General features: G+C 39.6%; 1 protein-coding gene across 1 annotated transcript in view; it reads left to right on the top strand.

Moving 5' to 3' along the window:
* PCSK5 (proprotein convertase subtilisin/kexin type 5) overlaps positions 1-21,959 on the top strand; it is a 635,867-nt gene that overhangs the window by 560,725 nt on the left and 53,183 nt on the right. Inside the window, exons 23-27 of the mRNA XM_073634106.1 lie at positions 421-618; positions 4,010-4,078; positions 10,785-10,827; positions 13,301-13,443; positions 18,171-18,374. Coding sequence (XP_073490207.1) covers positions 421-618; positions 4,010-4,078; positions 10,785-10,827; positions 13,301-13,443; positions 18,171-18,374 — 657 coding nt within the window. The remainder of the gene's footprint in view (positions 1-420; positions 619-4,009; positions 4,079-10,784; positions 10,828-13,300; positions 13,444-18,170; positions 18,375-21,959) is intronic.

The raw sequence follows: 21,959 nt of genomic DNA, 5'->3' as shown, positions 1-21,959 counted from the left end.
GCTGATTAGCAATTTGTGTTACCAAGTAATTGAACATGTGCATTTAATGAAGTGGCTGGTGAGTCTATATGTATGGGTGGGGCTGCATTTGTCTTGTTTTTTTTGCTTGGAACACAAACAGATCTCAGTAGTACCTGCTGCGTCCAAAGAAATGCAAAGGAGATCAAACGCAACTTCCTAGCAGTTACCCACAGTTCGAAATTAAAAGTGATTTAAAAATTGCTGACTTGCATTTAAAGCTGATAAAAACAGATGTTAAACTTGGAGAAACAAGGTACATCAGTTTCAAAAAAACAAACAGTGGTAAAGGTTATAGTAGTAGTGATTTTGGTCTTTTGTATCAAAGCAGTTGTGCTATGTAGCTGAGTATTCTTGTACAAGTAACATGTATTGAAAGATTTTTTTTTTCTTTTTACCAAGATAAAAATGGAAGAATGCGCTACCTCTACAATGGGGAATGCAAAGAAGTCTGCCCTCAGGGTTATTTCACCTTTGAGAACACCTGTGTGCAGTGTCCGGAAAACTGTGAATTTTGCAAGAGCCAAACCAAATGTGACAAATGCTTGGAAAAGTTCTTCCCTGTCAATGGAGCATGCCAGGAGCTAGAATGTCCAGAAGGTACTGGGGTGGGAACCAAAGTGCATTATTACAGTGTGTGAGCTACAGTAATTTCCCTTATTGTCTAAAGAAAGGGTGAGAAACACGCTCACACAAAGACCCGTAGAAAACACGAACAGCCTACTAATAAATATTTGCTCCTGGTAGAACCATGCTGTATCTATACAGTCTTAAAATAATACATATCTGTATGTTTGTGCGCATTTTATAAAAATAATATCTGCTATATAATTCAAATTTTTTGCAATGCTGCTATGGGCTTTAACAACTGCATATATCTAGGCTTGCACTGTAATTTAAAATGTTTAACTATAGTGAATCAATTGTTTTAGTAAAATAATGCTTAAGGCTATATCTCTCCATAGACAGTGAAAACAATGGTATGTGTAAAAACTATAAAGTAAAAAGAATAACAAATATGTTGATAACAGTTACATCACAAAGGAGCAACTGAGATTTTGTATTAATCAATGGTTGTAGCCTTAAGCATATTTTACCAAGAACCTTTTCTCTGTGAGCCATGCCTGTTTTTTTTTTTTTTTTTTCAATCTCCTGCATGTTCTTTTTATTGGATCAAGTTCAGCTTAACGAAATTAGCTATGTCGTTTTTGGTGCCAGCTAACCCCAGATAGCTTAATATATTGAGATGATGAACCCAGGTTACAACACTTTAAGGAATATTTGTTATGGAAAAAAGTCACTCATGCCAAGAACAGGAGATAATGTTTTTTGCCACAACAGCTCTTTGACAAGTCAATAGACAGAATAATTGGCTTGACAAAAGTACTGCTTTGACTACAGTCAACATTTTGCCTTAATAAGTAAACCCAAGAGAGCTGAAACACTGCTTTGTTGGCATTATATAAAACTTACTATATCTATCAATATGAAACTGACCGTCAAAGTTTAAGTGTTCCCTGAAAGAACCCCCCCCCCCACATGAGAAACTTGGAGTCATACTGAGCCATTGATTCATTACTTTGTATCATTAATGCAGAACAAGTGTACATATGAGGACTTTTGTCTTCTATCAAATGCATACTTGTTCTGTGACTAGGTTTCTACTTATCAATGTTTTTACCAAAGATGCCTATAACTTTTACACAAGATATACACACTTTTTTTTTTATCTTATCTGAAAATACGTGACTCTTGGGTAAAACATTGATATGATATCATGATGGAAGAGATACATCTCCTCAAAGGTATGGAGGAGATCAGGGCAACAGCACAAGGGAATACAGAAAATTTTAATAAAATATGGCAGCCATGGATCATCTTTAAATTTTCTGATTCTTATACCACTTTCACATAGGGATATACCTCTTAACACAAAGAAATGTGAATAATTACATCTCTCTTATATTTTATTTACTCTTCTTTTCCTCTCTTTACTTTTCATTTCTGTTACTATATATATTTAGAAGGGTATTTTTAGAGACCCTTGAATTTATTTTTCTCTTGAATTAAATAATAGATTTTGATACATAAATTCAGAGTATTTCAAATAAACAATTGATGTAAAGATAGGCTGATTACAAAGCCATCTTGTTGGTTTCGCTAGTAAAATACTCTATCATTAAATTCAATTATATACAGTTATATTTTTATATGATACTCATGTACAAATGTTAGTACGATTGTACAAATGCTATATTTTAACATCAATAAAAGCTTATGCCCCATACACACGATCGGATTTTCCGATGGAAAATGTGTGATAGGACCTTGTTGTCAGATATTCCGACCGTGTGTAGGCTCCATCACACATTTTCCATCGGATTTTCCGACACACAATGTTTGAGAGCAGGATATAAAATTTTCCGACAACAAAATCCGTTGTCGGAAATTCCGATCGTGTGTACACAAATCCAACGGACAAAGTGCCACGCATGCTCAGAATAAATAAAGAGATGAAAGCTATTGGCCACTGCCCCGTTTATAGTCCCGACGTACGTGTTTAACGTCACCGCGTTTAGAACGATCAGATTTTCCGACAACTTTGTGTGACCGTGTGTATGCAAGACAAGTTTGAGCCAACATCCGTCGGAAAAAATCCTAGGATTTTGTTGTCGGAATGTCCGAACAAAGTCCGACCGTGTGTACGGGGCATTATTGTTTAAAGATATGATATCATGATAATTACCCCTTAAAGTAGGGTTATCCTCATATCAGCCAGGCAATAGTATTTTAAAAAGATGTCCCAATATTTCTATTCGTGACAATTTCTTTTTAAAAGCCTTCACATCACTTCCTGCTTAAGTAAGCACTCTGGGCTCACACTCACACTGTGCTACCGTAATACTGTACAAACTACATTCATGAAATGCATTGGAACATTACATATACATTGCAAGGCTGCTATGTTTTTTTCTTCTTTACACCTTCACTAGCATCTGGTCCAATTCACCAACATCCCGCTAAATACATAATAAAAGAATTTGCAATGCTTATCTGCTTTAAGGCTCGATTCACACCTATGCATGTTGCTTTTGAGCGTTTTTGGAGGTTTTTTTTTTTCATGCTTGGCACGTTTTTGAGCCGCGTTTTTGCCGCGTTTTTGCCGCGTTTTTGCCGCTTTTTTACCGCGATTTGCGTTTTGCGTTTTTTTTGTTTTTTTTTTTTTTTTTTTTTACAGTCTTAAAAAAAAATTACAAAAAAAAAAAAAAAAACGGCAAAAACGCACCAAAAACGCACCAAAAACGCATCAAAAACGCTGCAAAAACGGTGCACTTGCGTTTTTGATGCTTGTCCATTGAAAACCATTACATGCAAAACGCTGCTTTTTGCATGAAAAAAAGTCCCCGACCCTTTCCAAAAACGCAGAGATACAAAAAAGCATTTATGTGAACATGTTCCATAGGAACCCATGTTAAAAAATTCCCGTGCATTTCTGCAAAATGCAAAATGCATCAAAAAACGCGCTAGTGTGAATGGGGCCTTATAGACCCACAATTCAGCAATACGTGATAACTGCCAATAGCAACATTACTGAATAGGACAGGTAATGTATTCAGTAGACATTAAGCTGTTATAGTTGTTTTGTATAATGAGATGAATTATGCTATCAAGCAAAATCTGCTGATTGCAGCATGTGTCAAGCGTGGTGAACTCAAACTTGGACTGAGTCATTGGCATTTACAATGCGTTGGAATGCCTGGCCCTTTTGCATTACATGCTTATTCCCCATGTTCCAGTTTAGACATAGGTTGGGAACTTTATTTTTTGCCTTGTATGTATGCTATGATGTTATCAAATTGTAAAGCATGGCAGAATAGGTTGGTATTCTAAAAATTAGGAGCAGTACCAACAGAAATTTAGATCAACTATGCTACCATATCAATAAATGTTGCAAAAGAGATTTAATTGAATCAAATGTTTATGTTTATAGGGGACGTTGAAGATCCTGACATGGAGAAATGTGTGCCATGTGCAGAAGGATGTCGAGAGTGTTCTTCAGGTGGGTTTCTATATAAATTGACCAAAGTGTACCCACAGGCACAGAATAGATTGGAATAAGGGGAAGCTGTAGCCTGTATTATGCTGCGTACACATGACCGGACTTTACGGCATACTTGGTCCGGAGGACCGGAGTCCGTGTGTGGGCTCCAGCAGACTTTTTTTTCCCCAAAAGTTTGACAGACCTAGAAATGAAACATGTTTCAAATCTTTCTGATGGACTTGAGTCCGGTCGAAAAGTCCGCTCGTCTGTATGCTAGTCGGACGGACAAAAACCGACGCTAGGGCAGCTATTGGCTACTGGCTATGAACTTCCTTATTTTAGTCCGGTCGTACGTCATCACGTATGAGTCCATTGGACTTTGGTTGATCGTGTGTAGGCAAGTCCGTTCATTCGGAAAGTCTGTCGTAAAGTCCATTGAAAAATCCGCCGGTAAAGTCTGCCGTAAAGTCCGCTCGTGTGTACGCGGCATTAGTAGTCTATAGAACAATCAAAAAACCTTTTTAATTATGCTTGTAATTATACAAAAACAAATTTCCAATACAATCCAAATCACAGGAGTGATCCTGAGTAGTGCCGATGTACGTAAGTCAAACATAGCATATTTATTAGGTCCAGAAGCCTATTTAAGCACTTCTGATTGAAACAAGTGTGTGCTGCAGCAAGACCTCAGCTGCAGTGTGGATAAACTGAAATCTCAGTGAATTCTTTTCTTGTAAGATGAGATTGTTTTTCATAGAATATGACCTGCCTATAGGAATGGATATGGCTATCAATAGCATATGGCTAGACGAGTATCTCAGTTTTACCTTGAATCTCAAATTTCAGCTTTCCCCCTTGAGTGTAAAGTTGGATCAAAGCTGCACACAAAGTCGCATCAAAGTCACACTCTCAATCAAGCAACTTTGTGGTTGCAATAGTGGAAACGTAGACTAAGACTCCGTTTCCACTATTATGAATTGTCATAGTGGAAACGTGACTTGTCATGCGACTATGTGTCCAAAGTCGCATGACAAGTCACAGCCTATGGATTTCAATGGCACCCGGTCCCATCTATGTGACTTTGAAAATCAGCGACTTTGAAAAGGTGCCTGCAATGCTTTGATGCGACTTTCATCCAGAGAGTGTAAAGTTGCATCAAAGTCACACTCCAAAGTCACACTTTAGCCTTAGGCTACATTTCCACTAGTGCGACTCCAAAGCTGTGCGATTTAGAGTGCGACTTTGAGTGCAGCTTTGGTCCAACTTTACACTCTGGATCAAAGTTGCATCAAAAGTCACATCAAAGTAGTGCAGGCACCTTTTCAAAGTCGCATGGATGGGAACGTTTGCCATTGAAATCAATGGGCTGTGACTTGTCATGCGACTTTGTGCCCGAAGTCGCATGACAAGTCACACTAGTGGAAACGGAGCCTTAAACTCACATGTAGCTCCTTCAGCTGGGTGTGTGCCACACCATGCACACAGTATCCATCACAGTGCCACACCATGCACACAGTGCCCATCTCAGTGCCACACCATGCACACAGTGCCCATCACAGTGCCACACCATGCACATAGTGCCGATCTCAGTGCCACACCATGCACACAGTGCCTATCTCAGTGCCACACCATGCACACAGTGCCTATCTCAGTGCCACACCATGCACACATTGCTCATCACAGTGCCACACCATGCACACAGTGCCCATCTCAGTGCCACACCATGCACACAGTGCCCATCACAGTGCCACACCATGCACACAGTGCCCATCTCAGTGCCACACCATGCACACAGTGCCCATCACAGTGCCACACCATGAACACAGTGCCCATCACAGTGCCAAACCATGCACACAGTGCCCATCTCAGTGCCATACCATGCACACAGTGCCCATCACCGTGCCACACCATGAACACAGTGCCCATCTCAGTGCCACACCATGCACACAGTGCCCATCACAGTGCCACACCATGCACACAGTGCCCATCACAGTGCCACACCATGCACACAGTGCCCATCACAGTGCCACACCATGCACACAGTGCCCATCACAGTACCCATCATACCATGCACACAGTGCCCATCACAGTGCCATGCAGAAACAACCATGTGGTTGTACACTGTAGAAAATTTGCACCATATTACAGTTTCTAACAAACAGAACAGACTCCCACAGCCTGCTTTTCCCCCACTCTCTCAGGAAAAACTGCTATCCAAAACGAGGCTATGAAGACAGGAGGAGATCTGAGAAGGAGAGAAGGGATGGGGGCGGGGCTTGGCAGTTCTAGGCATGTCTGTCTATAAAGGAGAGGAGGGATGTGGGCGGGGCGTGTATCAGTGAAGGACAGCGTTTTCAGGAAGTGAGAGTCCCCCATGCAGAATTCAGATAAAAGGAAATAAGGTTCTCTCCGAAGAACAGGAAGAAGCTGATTGTCTGGCTTTGATTAGACTTTCTAAGCGACACAAACAGCTATACAGAAAATTATTAATGTCAAAGATAAAGATATTAATTGACTGGTTGCTGACCAACCACCGCAGTTTTACTGTGGCAGAATGGCACAGCTGTGCGAAACGTTGTTACCTTATGTTGCTTCGCCTTTTGTCCACTAGGGGCGCGCGCCCGGAGCTGATGCAAGTGCCTGGCAGGCGCAATGACCGCCAGGCACCCGCGATCGCTTGTGACAGAGCGAGAACTGGGATCTGTGTGTGTAAACACACAGATCCCAGTTCTTTCAGGGGAGAGGAGACAAATTGTGTGTTCATACTAAGTATGAACACCGATCTCTCTCTCCTCCTAGACCAGTGGTTCTCAACTCCAGGCCTCGGGACCCACCAACAGGCCAGGTTTTATGTATTACCTTGGGGAGTTGCAGACTAGAATACTGCAATCACTGAGCAGCAAGTGATATCACCTGTGATGTATTTCAGCTATCTTGCAAACCTGGCCTGTTGGTGGGTCCTGAGGACTGGAGTTGAGAACCACTGTCCTAGACAGTCCCACCCCCCTACAGTTAAAACACACATAGGGAACACAGTTAACCCTTTGATCACCCCCTAGTGTTAACCCCTTCCCTGCCAGTGACATTTATACAGTAATCAGTGCATTTTTATAGCACTTGTCGCTGTATAATTGTCAATGGTCCCAAAAATGTGTCAAAAGTGTCCGATGTGTCCGCTGCAATATCACAGTCCTGATAAAAATCACAGATCGCTGCCATTACTAGTAAAAAAAAAAATAATAATAAAAATGCCATAAATCTATCCCCTATTTTGTAGATGCTATAACTTTTGTGCAAACCGATCAATATCCACTCATTGCGATTTTTTTTACCAAAAAATATGCAGAAGGATGCATATCAGCCTAAACTGAGAAAAAAATGTGTTTTTTTTTTTTTTTTAAATGTGGGATATTTATTATAACAAAAAGTAAAAAATATTGGGGTTGATTTACTAAAGGCAAATCCACTTTGCACTTCAAGTGCACTTGGAAGTGCAGTCGCTGTGAATCTGAGGGGAAGAGGAAGATCTGAAATAAGGGGAAGCTCTGCTGATTTTATCATCCAATCATGTGCAAGCTAAAAGGCTGTTTTTTATTTTCCCTGCATGTTGCCCTCAGATGTACAGCGACTGCACTTCCAAGTGCACTTGTAGGGCAAAGTGGATTTGTCTTTAGTAAATAAACCACATTGTCTTTTTTTTCAAAATTGTCAGTCTTTTTTTGTTTATAGCGCAAAAAATAAAAACCGCAGAGGTGATCAAATACCACCAAAACAAATCTCTATTTGTGGGAAAAAAAGGACGTCAATTTTGTTTGGGTACAGCGTCGCACGACTGCGCAATTGTCAGTTAAAGCGATGCAGTACCGCATCGCAAAAAATGCTCTGGTCATTGAGCAGCCAAATCTTCCGGGGCTGAAGTGGTTAATAGAAAAAAAATTCTTTTTTGACTGGACTTCCACTTTAAGACTGCTGCATCTATTGGGGAATATTCCTGAACTAACATAGTGATATCACTAGGAACATTGGCCTATTTCACAACATATCAGCCTGGGATGTTTCAATAACTGATCGGCTAGGTTCATCTGATATCATATTTGTACAAAATAATCTGTCAGCACTGAACAAATCTTTCAGGAGCATGCACTGGTATTTTGTCTAAACCTTTATTTCATGTAGCAAACACATTTCTGACCTATTAAGAGCAGATAAAGTCCAGTGTCAGCCTGTTCACAACCTTCATTAACTTAGATGAATAAATCAAGTTAGACGAGCAAGGCGACATTTATACATAGGGCTTAGAGCCATAACAATCATACATCAATCATTTTAATTTGGGTGATGTCTGGTAACTGAGAACAGATAAACTGTGATACATTCATTTATTACACACAATAAGCATCAGGCACTGGCCTTCACCCGTCCTACACATCCAAGTGATTAACAGGTACATTTATTGCAAACCCTAGGAAAGTGTAAATGTAACTGAAATGAAATGGTCAGGTAATGTCAATAAATGTATTTTATAGTAAACCTTGAGTACATAGCTGCAATACACGCACAATCTTCCATGTTTTATCTCTTTCAAATTATTGCAAGTATAAGAAAATACCAATTGAACCTGCCAAAATCTGGTGTGCTTCCAACTTCCTGTAGTGAGCTAACAAAGCTGCCCTGAACTCCAAAACAGTGTTGTCAGGACTCCCTGAGTTTTTGCTGGACTAAAAACTTTTCCATCTTTCCTCACCACCACTAGGTAAGGAGGATGTATTTTGTAGTCCAGCAGAGGAGAACTCAGGAAGGCCTGACGCCACTGCTTTTGGTAAATGTATTTGCAGCAATTTTACCACATACTGACCAGGCATTTTCTGAAACTTTTTGCTTAAAAGTTTAAATCAGTATTTTTTTGCTAGAAAATGACTTAAAGCCCCCAAACAGTATATATACAGTATATATATATATATATATATATATATATATATATATATATATATATATATATTTAATAGAGACCCTAAAGAATAAAATGGTGATCCTTGCAATATTTAAAGTCATACAGTATTTGAGCAGCGGTCTTTCAAACTAAATTATTTTTCTTTTCAATGGACTTTAATAAATAAAACAATATTCACCCCATTTTTTTTCGTATTTAATGTGAAAGATGATGTTACGCCGAGTAAAAAGATACCTAACATGTCATGCTATAAAATTGCACATGCTCGTGGAATGGCTACAAACTACGATACTTAAAAATCTCCATAGGTGACGCTTTAAATTTTTTTACAGGTTACCTGTTTAAAGTAAGACCCCTTTCACACTGGGGTGGTTTGCAGGCGTTATTGCGCTAAAAATAGCGCCTGCAAACCGCCCCAAAACAGCCTCCGCTGTTTGTTCAGTGTGAAAGCCCTAGGGCTTTCACACTGAAGCGGTGCGCTGGCAGGAGAAGAAAAAATCTCCTGTCAGCCGCTTCTTTGGAGCGGTGAAGGAGCGGTGTATTCACCGCTCCTAAACCGCTCCTGCCCATTGAAATCAATGGGACAGCGCGGCTATATCGCGGTAATACCGCGGCTATAGCCGCTCTATACGAGGGGTTTTAACCCTTTTTCGCCCGCCAGCGGGGGGTTAAAACCGCACCGCTAGCGGCCGAATACCGCGGTAAAACAACGCTAAATATAGCGCTGTTTTACCGCCGACGCCCCCTACCGCCCCAGTGTGAAAGGGGCCTTACAGAGGAGGTCTTGTACTAGAATTATTGCTCTTACTCTAATGTTTGCGGCGATACCTCACATGTGTGGTTTGAACATAGTGTACATATGCTTGCGTGACTTACTCACATGGAGGGATGGGGTTACTTTTATTACTACTTTTTTTTTTTTTTTTTTACACGGTCCCTTTATTATATTTTCTTATATTTTCTTTTGATCATTTTTTCTATTACAAGAAATGTAAACATCCCTTGTAATAGAACTAGAATGACAGGTCCTCTTTATTGAGAGAAAAAAATAGACCCCAAATTTCTCATTTATCTTAAAAAGCAAACAATAAAAAAAAATATTTTTTTGTTAACTTTTGCTTTAAAAAAGATATATATTTACTATGGCCCAGGAACCAGATGTGATGTTAGATGTGGCTCTGGTCCTCTAAGGCAGGGGTGTCCAAACTACGGCCCTCCAGCTGTTGCAGAACTACACTTCCCATGAAGCATTGTAAAACTCTGAAATTCACAGACAATACTAGGCATGATGGGAATTGTAGTTCCTGAACTACTGGAGGGCCATAGTTTGGACACCCCTGCTCTAAGGGCATAGAGATAAGTGGCAGCCATCTTGGCCTCACTCTTCTCCATACCCTGCATTAGATCACTCCCAGGATTCACAGATGGGTCAGGTAAGCCCAGGAACGACTGGGAAGCGCCAGGAGGGGGGGGCACCCCTCCCACCGCTTCTAAAAGTGATCCCGTTGTGAATCCGCCTATGGGACCGCTTTTATCTAAAAGAGAATCGGCCATAGAAAAAAACGATACTATGGCAGTAGCCATAACCCCAGTATTTAACGTCAAACATATGACTTATTTTTACTTTCTAATGGGCCGGTCGGCAAGTATATTTCGAGAAAAAAAATGTTTTGCAGAGATGTACTGAATGTGTTTTTCCCCCCAGACATACAGTATACTTTAATTGACACAAAACTTTGCAACACATTTCCTTACATGATGTTGTTATTTTAGATGATACTGAATTCTGCACCTCCTGCCGAGATGGATATTATATGTAAGTGTTACTTTTATTTATTATGTTATATGTTTTTCTAATTTTAAATGTATTCAGTGTGTACAGCCTCTATTACTTACTTCATTCAAGTCCTTACAGTTCTTTTAGCAGCAAAGATAAGATATTACCGCTGCTGTCAATCAAAGTCAGTTAGCCAATCAGGAGAGAGGGGGCGGGCCGAACCACAGCTCTGTGTCTGAATGGACACACAGAGCTGCAGCTCAGCTTGGGTGCCCCCATAGCAAGCTGCTTGCTGTGGAGGCAATCGACGGGAGGGAGGGGCCAGGAGCACCAAAGTGGCACCCAAGAAGAGGAGGATCTGGGTTGCTCTGTGAAAATCTACTGCAATAAAGCAGGTAAGTATAACATGTTTGTTATTTTTATAGGAAAAAAAACAAGACTTTACGATCACTTTACAATGATTTATTAATGGAAAACCCTTATCCCAAAAGGAAAAAACTGCTGCTGTAACTGATTATAAAAATGTGAGCTGTAGTTTGGCTTCAATTTGTTTAGTTTTTTTAAATCCGCTCATTCATCCAGAATGGTGTGTCACTAATACAGGAGGTGTGTTACTGGTCAAATCACCAGGTGAAAACAGAGGGGAAAAAAGCAGAAGAAAACAAAACTGATGTAGCCAAACTTATCTAATGATTAGTAAGCTGCAATATAATCCATTTTTGATTTATGGGTTTAATACTGCTTTAAGAGCAGTAGCATGCTTACTAGCAATATTTTTGACCTTTCCAAAATGTTAACAACAGAGCAGAGCAGATCTACTAAATTACCAAAGTAATTCAGCTATTTTTAAAAAATCACAGACAGAATTTTGAATACAAACGGTTCAAGCTGCTGACTCTGCGCTAAGGCACACCTAGGTGATCTGAATCGCTGTGATTCTGCCCAAGATTCCAAATCACGGCAAAACGCAGGATGCATTTTCAATGACATTACTTCCTAATGACACCCCAATTGCGGTGCAATTTTGCTGCAATAAATCATGCTGCAATTGTGACAAAATCGCAACGCGGGAAGCTTGTCGCTCAAAAAGGAGCAGGAGCTTCTTTTTGGGTGACAGCATAGCATGTTGCGATTTGCCGCGATTGCAGCATGATTTATCGTGCGACAATTGCAGCAAAATTGCACCACAATTGGGGTGCTGTTAAGAAGTAATGGCATCGCAAATGTATCCTGCGTTTTGCCACGATTTGGAATCGCTGTGATTCCGCCCGTGATTCAAATCGCCTAGGTGTGAATGGAGCCTTATAGTCAATCTGCTCTGTCACATACTCATCTGATGACATGCCGATAAAAGGAGACATAAGATGATCTACTGAGTCTGCTACTGCTCCTGCAGTGTCCAGTCATGGGCTGATGCCAGAGAGTGATCAAGCCGTATTGATTAAAGCAGTATTAAACCCAAAAGCAAACATTTATTACATCAAAGCTTACCAATTCTTAGATGTGATGGCTGCATTTGTTTTTAGTTTTTTTTAGGCTTTCTTTCCTTTATTTTTACCTGGTAATCTGTTGTTTTTCAAAAGAACAAGCTTTGATACAGAATGTATCAGTTACAGAGATGAGACAAACCATTTAACACTGGCAGGGATGCTTACATTGATCAGCTTTTATCTATGTAAAACCTTTATCTTAAAATGAAAAAAAAAATCAGTTTGATGTATCTGCTTATAAAGTATTAGCTTGAGTTTGGCCTCAATTTGTTAGTGTATTTAAATCTGCTAGTACATCTAACACTCCCCTCCCTCCAGACTGGCAATGCTGCTGTCCAAAGGTGCCCCTGTGCTTCTTCATCCAGAGTGGAGGCACTCTAATACAGGTGGTGTGTTACTGGCCAGTTCATCAGATGTAAAAATGAGGGGAAAAGCCTAAAAAGAAAAAGAAAACTAACGCAGACGCCACAGCTAGTGATTGGCAAGCTGCAATATATTCAATTTTTTGGTTCTGGGTTTAATACTGCTTTAACTTGCGGTAGAGTAAAGCAAGGTTACCAATTGGTCTGTGCTGCCTACTAGGTATGTGGAAATACCAGGACTGGTTAAACACAGATACAAATCTCCTGGCAAGTAAAATAGTTCATAAAAATGTATTCCAACTTTGTATTTATTTGTGTGCCTGGAGCTCAGCTTCACTTAGTACATGCATACACTTTGAGCGTAATTAGGTTTTTTTGTGTTCACGTACTGTATATCAATGCTGAACTTCGATAGTAAACATTTGTTTTGATTTTGTACCAAATAAAACAACTATTCAAGTCTGAGTTTGGAACATTGAAAAAAGCTGCGTTTTTTTATTACATGATGTATGCAACATTTGTACAGGTTTAATAACATTTGATTGATGATATATTTTATTAAATAAGAAATTCTTTTAGCTACCATAGTATTAGACAGTAAAAACTATTTTGACATTAAATATTGCACTGGTGTGACTTAACATATATGTTTTTGTGCAGATTTGAGAATTTCTGTTACAAGCTTTGTCCGGATAAAACATACAGCAGAGATTCAATAATGAGCTGCGTTTCATGTGCAACATCATGTTTGAGCTGCACTGAAGATGAGTGTCTGTATTGTGATGAAGGCTTCTTTCTGAAAGGTAGGAGGACCATCAGACCCTTCGGGCCTTGGTCTGCATCTAATTCGATGAACAGCAGATATGAGCTCAAGAAAATATGAAATTAGACTGTACAATCCAGGCTACATAGTTGACACTTTTTTTTTTTAGGGCATAATAAATAGACATGTGCGATTAGTTTCGTACAAATCGAAAATTTGTACGAATTTCTGTAAATTCGTACATTCGGGAGGATCCGAAATATGAATTGCTACGCTTCCGAATTTTGGGCGAAATACGAAATTTCGTTTACGAATTTCGGATCCAAATTCCTAACAAACATTTGTAATTGTTACGAAAAGTTAACAAACCTAAAAGTTAAAAACTCAGGAAGTCAGCATAGCACAGGGATGGTGGGAGCCCCTCATAATGATAAATTCATCATAATGAACATTCTTAATTGTTAAGAAAAGTTAACGAACCTAACGAAAATTCGTATTTCGTATGAATTTAATCTGAATTTCGGACACGAATTACGAAATACGAATTAATTCTAATATGAAACGGAACGAAACTAAACAAATTTATTGACGGCGCACATGTCTAATAGTAAACACTCTCTGCCTTATCATAACATGCATTTGTACAGAACTATAAAGAGACAAATGTTGTGAAAACTTAACTGGACTATAATTATTATGCTGTAACATAAGGATATGCAAAACTTCAAGGGTTTGATTTGCAGGAGGTTTGTTGAATCCTGCTTGAAGTTCACAAAAACTGCACTTAGCTTTGAAGCCCATTGAAGTCAATTAGAATTGATACAAAATTCTGTAAATTTTTTAGGAAAATAGGCCAGGTATTGCCAAAAAAGAGCATGGGGAGCTGGACACTGTCATTTGACAAAGCAAAAATATCTACAAATAATGTACAGAAGGGAGAGAGCCCTTTCACACTGAGGCACTTTTCAAGCGCTTTGGCGCTAAAAAAGCGCCTTAAAAGCTCACGAAAACCTATTACCATTAGAACCAAATAATGCTTTCACACTGGGGTGGTGCACTGGCTAGGAGGTGAAAAAACTTTGGAGCATATTTGGAATGCTAAAAAAATAACCTCAAAAGCCCCTCTCCATTGAAATGAATGTGAAGCACCTCAAAATGGTTCTTGAAGCAGTTTTTGAGCCACGTGACCTTCAAAAAAGTGCACCGCTAACTCCTCAAAAGTGCTGCAAAAGTGCCTCAAAAGTGCTGCAAGAGCACTCGGCATTTTACGGGCAGTTTTCAAGCGCCTCAGTGTAAAAGGGCTCAGAGGGTCCTTCATTTAATGCAACTTGGAGGGCAACATGGGAATAACATTATTCCTTTAAATTACATGCTTGGAAGATGCCTTTATGTGGATAAAGAACATTAAGTTTTTGTTGGACAGTATTACTAAAACCATATTTTGGCATCACATACAGTATTTTAGATTTTTTAACTTTAGATTTAGCTCAGCTTTAGCTCACTGCACTATACCAAAAGTTTAATAAAATGTTAAAACCGGGTGCACAAAAACAGTTTAAAACCACAGCTCCACATTCCCCAAACTCCTTTCCATCCCTGTATTTCCAAAAACACCTTTTCCCCATATTGATGGGGACAAGGGCCTCATCCCCACAACCCTTGCCCGGTGGTTGTGGGGGTCTGCGGGCGGGGGGCTTATCGAATTTTGGAAGCCCCCTTTAACAAGGTGACCCCCAGATCCTGGCCTCCCCTGTGTGAAATGGTAAGGGGGTACAAAAGTACCCCTACCATTTCACAAAAAAAGTGTATGGATTTTTGTGGGGACCCCACGCCATTTTTTAAAAAAATTTTGGCACGTGGTTCCCCTTAAAATCCATACCAGACCTGAAGGGTCTGGTATGGATTTTGAGGGGGACCCCCACGCTTTTTTTGTTTTTTAATTTTGGCGCGGGGTTCCCCTTAATATCCATACTAGACCTGAAGGGCCTAGTATGGAATTTAGGGGGACCCCCACGCCATTTTTTAAAAAATTTTGGTTCGGGGTTCCCCTGTGGGGAAATCCCATGCCGTTTTTTTCAATGAACTTTCATGTGTATTGTCGGACCGACAATTCATTAATAACCGCAAGTAGTTTTAAATGACTTTTTTTCCTTTGAAATGTCATTTTGCTGTCAGACTGTTCTAAAGACGGGAAACATGCGCCCCTTTACAGGCATACTATAGACACCCCCCAGGTACAAAATTTAAAGGAATAATACATATTTATTGTTTTACTTTAAGCATTATTAAAATCACTGCTCCCGAAAAAACAGCCATTTTTAAAACTTTTTTTTGCATTGATCCATGTCTCCTGGGGCAGGACCCAGGTCCCCAAACACTTTTTATGACAATAACTTGCATATAAGCCTTTAAAATTAGCACTTTTGATTATTCATGTTCGAGTCCCATAGACTTTAACGGTGTTTGCGTGTTCGAACAAATTTTTTGCCTGTTTGCATGTTCTGGTGAGAACCGGAGCATGAAATTGTCCAAAATGTCTTGGTATGCTGAAGAGTTCCCTTCACCGTATGCTGAAGAGTTCCCTTCACTGAAACTAAGGGGCCAAGCCCAACCCCTGCAAAACAACCCCAACACCATAATCCCCCCTTCACCAAATGATTTGGACCAGTGTACAAAGCAAGGTCCATAAATACATGGATGAGTGAGTTTGGGGTGGAGGAACTTGACTGGCCTGCACAGAGTCCTGATCCCAACCCGATAGAACACCTTTGGGATGAATTAGAGTCCTGATTGCAAGCCAGGCCTTCTCGTCCACATCAGTGCTTGAGTTCACAAATTTACTTTTGGAAGAATGGTCAAACATTCCCATAGACACACTTCTAAACCTTGTGGACAGACTTCCCAGAAGAGTTGAAGCTTTTATAGCTGCAAAGGGTGGGCCAACTCAATACTGAACCCTACGGACTAAAACCTTGTACACACAATCGGACTTTCCGGCGGGAAATGTTCGATGACAGGCTGTTGGTGGAAAATCTGACCGCATGTATGCTCCATTGGACAATTGTTGTCGGATTTTCCGCGGACAAATGTTGGCTAGCAGGTTTTAACATTTTATGCGGACAAATGTGTGCTGTCGAATTTTCCGATCGTGTGTACACAAGTCCATCGGACAAAAGTCCAAAGTACAAACACGCATGCTCAGGAGCAAGGACGAGCCAGAAGCGGTCGGTCTTGTAAACTAGCGTTCGTAATGGAGAATTAACATTCATGACGTGCCAAATTATGAAATCTCCAAATGCAGCGCACAAATCTCTTTTTCTTTAATGGGATAATAATGAAGCTGCTTGATACTGATGGAGTTATTGCAAACAAATTTTCAAAGGCTTTTTTTTCTAGTTACATCATGATATCAAGAATAATATTATGCTTTTTTTATTTTTATTTGGGCAAGTTACCACAACACCATTATCCCGTAGTTTTTAAGATCAAAGATACAACTATGTTGGTGTTCCTTGTCAATTTTACATTGTATTTTTTTAAATGTAACTGCCTACTCCCAAACTGTCATTTGAAGTAGCATTATTCTCCACAATTTTTTTATTGTGCATTAAAAAAAGAAAACAAATACATTTAGACATGCTATTTGCCAATAGAACTTAACCAAAAAGTGCTTTCTATGCATCCAAAAATATAGAAAATATAACAAATCAAATAATTACTGTATTCAACCAAAAAAATAATGTCAAAGCAATAACTCCAAGGCCAATAATAAATAAGACATTATCTCCTCCGAGTCCGCAACATGGCTGGTTGACGAATGGCCGTTCAGAAATGAACTGAAAAGTAAAGCATCCCAATACTTTTAGTAATATAGTGTATGCACAAATTAAAAACAAATTATAATACAACTTAAAAGTTTAATATCCACTATTTTTAAAAATGAATCATATAAAGAAGCTACTAAACACTGGACAAAAATGTAAAGTTTTTTTAGAAAGTATTACTTGTTACTGCAGTTTATCTTTCTTTCATTGAATTAGATGTGTTTTGTCCACCATTGATTGATCAGTCAATGATTCATTATTATCTGTTGTTAAAATCTAATGTGCAATTAAAGGTAGGTGTCTGCACTCTTATGCCCCGTACACACGGTCGGACATTGATCAGACATTCCGACAACAAAATCCATGGATTTTTTCCGACGGATGTTGGCTCAAACTTGTCACACGACGGTCACACAAAGTTGTCGGAAAATCTGATCATTCTGAACGCGGTGACGTAAAACACGTACGTCGGGACTATAAACGGGGCAGTAGCCAATAGCTTTCATCTCTTTATTTATTCTGAGCATGTGACGGGGCATTACTACTTCTAAAAAGTAACATGTGAGTATAAATAGTAATATTTCCAGTGGTTAGCACTTCTGCCTTTCAGCACTAGGATTCTAGGTTTAAATCCCAACCAGAAAACAACCTGCATGGCGTTTGTATGTTCCCCCTGTGCTTGTTTTTGTTTCCTCCCACACTCCAAAGCCATGCTGGTAGGTTAATTGGCTCCTGTCTAAACTGGCCCTAGTATGTGTGCATGTATGTAAGATAAGAGACCTTAGATTGTAAGCTCCTTGAGGATGGAGGCTGATGTGAATATACAATATGTAAACCACTGCACAAATTGCCAGCACTATGAAAATGCCTGTAATAAATAAATACCTGCACTTAATAAGTTGCATACAGAGATCATTGATATATTGAATGTATTTCGTTGTAGATGGGTCTTGTGTAAGGGACTGTGGCCAAGGCTTCTACATTGATGAAATAAACAGAGAATGTGACACTTGCTACAGAACATGCGAATCCTGTACTGGACCAGACTATGATGAGTGTGCAACTTGCAAAGCTGATTTTCTGTTGATGAATGACAAATGTGTGAATCCATCTGCCAAAGAGCCACTACCAGGAAAATATTGGGATGGTATGTCACAAAAATGTGTTCATTTATGTTGTACTATGCATTGTTCGATCATATTTGAAAATAAGTAATTGAGCACTCTTCCACATTACTAATCATATGCAACACAAGTTATATTAAACTAACTTAACAAGACTGCATAAATTAATTCCTGACATGACACACCACAGCATATTGACCAAGTACAACTATATTGTTTACCATTAAGATTACATAAATTACATAGATTACATAAAGTACCTACAAAAATCTCTGTGCCCAAAATTCCACTTAATGTGCTTCAGCACATAGATTTTTTTTAAATGGGAGACCATAATTTTACTTTAAACAGTAACTCCATTTTTGTTGAAAAGAAAACATTCCCCTCTGGGTGATTGATGTATTTTGCAAGGATTTTAACAAACTTTGTTGAGATTCCTACCTTTTGTTTTTCTGAAGAAGTATCAGAAAATAAAGATTTTTTTCTTAGGAATATGGATTTTCTTGGTACCACCATAGACATCACATACAACTTTTCTGTTAAGAGCGTCCAGAATTTTTTTACAGAAATACTTAAAAAAATTCAATGCTTAAATTCAATGCTTGTGGATGCTAATAGAAGAGCATAGCTCCCAGCAGACTAAAACACAGTTTCTACTTTTTAACCACTTGCCGACCACCCGCCGCAGTTGTACTGCGGCAGAATGGCACGGCTGGGCGAAACGACGTTATGTAACGTCGTTTTGCCCTGTGGCCACTAGGGGCGCGCGCCCCCCCAGCTCGCCCACGGAGCTGATGCGAGTGCTCGGGGCATACAGAGAACAGGGATCTGTGTGTGTAAACACACAGTTTCTGGTTCTCTGAGGGGAGAAGTGACAGATTGTCTGTTCATACAGAGTATGAACAGCGATCTATCTCTTCCCCTACACAGTCCCCTCCCCCGTTCAGTTAGAACACACAAAAGGGAACACAGTTAACCCCTTGATTACTCCCTAGTGTTAACCCCTTCCCTGCCAGTGACATTTTTACAGTAATCAATGCATTTTTATAGCACTGATCGCTGTATAAATGCCAATGGTCCCAAAAATGTGTCAAAATTGTCCGACGTGTCCGCCATAATGTCGCAGTCCCGAAAAAAATCGCAGATCGCCGCCGTTACTAGTAAAAAAAAATTAATAATAAAAATGCCATTAAACTATCCCCTATTTTGTAGATGCTATAACTTTTGCGCAAACCAATCAATATACGCTTATTGCGATTTTTTTTCCCAAAAATTTGTAGAAGAATACGTACCGGCCTAAACTGAGGAAAAACATTTTTTTAATATATTTTCGGGGGATATTTATTATAGCAAAAAGTAAAAAATATTGCATTTTTTTTCAAAATTGGCGCTCTTTTTTTGTTTATAGCACAAAAAATAAAAACCGCAGAGGTGATCAAATACCACCAAAAGAAAGCTGTATTTGTGGGAAAAAAAGGACGTCAATTTTGTCTGGGTGCAATGTCGCACGACTGCACAATTGTCAGTCAAAGCGACGTAGTCCCGAATCGCAAAAAGTGCTCTGGTCAGGAAGGGGGTAAAATCTTCCGGGGCTAAAGCGGTTAACATAGAGCCAAGATTGGAAATATATCACAGGTATTTATTTAACAACAACGCAGGGGAACATGCTTACAGTCGGTATTTCTCAACACGTTTTACAGTAAGGAGGTTGGACAGCAGAGGGTATCTACAATAAAAAGAACACAGATAATATATATAATAACAACATCTTAACCATAAACAAGAATATAACATATGTTCTGGACTGCCAGAAGAGGGGTTCCAAATCTTACCCAGGGGTGGCAGACAGGCTAGACCAGGAGTGCGGAAAAAGGGGGCCACAACTCTCCCCCGGCGGACATGGCAGTGTTAACAGGGTAGGAACTATAGGATTGTACATAATTAACAAGATGAAGGAAACTTTAAAAGGGGAGTGCAAGCAGTCACTGTACATTCAAAATAGTTAAATCTACCTACCAAGATACAGGTTGAGTTGTGAAATGAATAAATGGTTTACAATGCAGCAGGGAAAAAACGAATAAAGAAGACAGCCACGTTAATCAAAAATGTTCAAAGGATGCAGCATGCAGATACAGCAAGTCATAGCATTTTGGTTCAAAGAGGCCTCAGTCTCAAAACCTGTAAAAATAAAGCAAAGAAAAAAAAAGTAAATAAATTCCTGTATTCAGCAAAGCTGGCAGAAAATATATGTATCAAAAATGTCTGCAAAACATTCCCTTGCCACCATGTGCTGCATACAGCCTTACCATAGCATACAATCCCACCAAGCATATGTCCACCACCTCGCCATTTTTTTACAGATGAGGCCAACCCAATATGCTATGACTTTCTGTATCCGCATATTATCTGTGTGCTTTTTATTGTAGATACCCTCTGCTCCCCAACCTCCTGAAGAAGCTGTATATTACCATGAAACATGTTAAGAAATACCGGCTGTATGCGTTGTCCCCTGCGTTGTCGTTAAATAAATACTTGTTTTTTACCAGAAAAATTGTATGTTTTGTCTATGGTGGTACCAAGAAAATCCATATTCCGCAAAAATTTTCTTTATTTTCTGATAGATTTTAGGATGTGGTACCTTAATTTTTTCAGCTGGCACTGGTTTAACTCTTACATTCCAAAGAAATAGCTGTTGATTTGTCTGTGTTAATATGCAAAGTAAATGTTATTGGAAGTGAATTCTTTCATTATTGATTAGCTGCTGAGCTTGCAGGGTTCCAATGAGGAAATTGTCAGGGTCTGAATCACTTTAGATGTGATTACCCTTTTGGGAGTATCTCACCAAATATGAAAGTGGAGTTACCTTTTAAGAGTTGAAGAACTCTGAGCATTACATAGTTAATACTTACAGTATCTCACAAAAGTTGGGCCTAATTAGCCATTTTCCTTCCCCGATGTCATGTGACTCGTTAGCATTACAAGGTCTCAGGTGTGAATGGAGAGCAGGTGTTTTAAATTTGGTGTTATCGCTCTCACTCTCTCATAATGGTCACTGGAAGTTCAACATGGCACCTCACGGCAAAGAACTCTCTGAGGATCTAAAAAAAAGAATTGTTGCTCTACATAAAGATGGCCTAGGCTATAAGAAGTTTGCCAAGACCCTGAAACTGAGCTGCAGCACGGTGGCCAAGACCATGCAGCGATTTAACAGGACAGGTTCCACTCAGAACAGGCCTTGCCATGGTCAACCAAAGAAGTTGAGTGCACATGCTCAGCGTCATATCCAGAGGTTGTCTTCGGGAAATAGACGTATGAGTGCTGACAGCATTGCTGCAGAGGTTGAAGGGGTGGGGGGTCAGCTTGTCAGTACTCAGACCATACACCGCACACTGCATCAAATTTTTCTGCATGGCTGTCATCCCAGAAGGAAGCCTCTTCTAAAGATGATGCACAAGAAAGCCTGCAAACAGTTTGCTGAAGACAAGCAGACTAAGGACATGGATTACTAGAACCATGTCCTGTGGTCTGATGAGAACAAGATAATCTTATTTGGTTCAGATGGTTTCAAGCGTGTGTGGAGGCAACCAGGTGTGGAGTACAAAGAGAAG

Source organism: Aquarana catesbeiana, linkage group LG01 (assembly GCF_042186555.1).
Source record: "Aquarana catesbeiana isolate 2022-GZ linkage group LG01, ASM4218655v1, whole genome shotgun sequence".
Classification (NCBI taxonomy): Eukaryota; Metazoa; Chordata; class Amphibia; order Anura; family Ranidae; genus Aquarana; species Aquarana catesbeiana.
The sequence above is the reverse complement of the archived record's forward strand: the minus strand, read 5'-3'. Positions and strand labels throughout refer to the sequence as shown.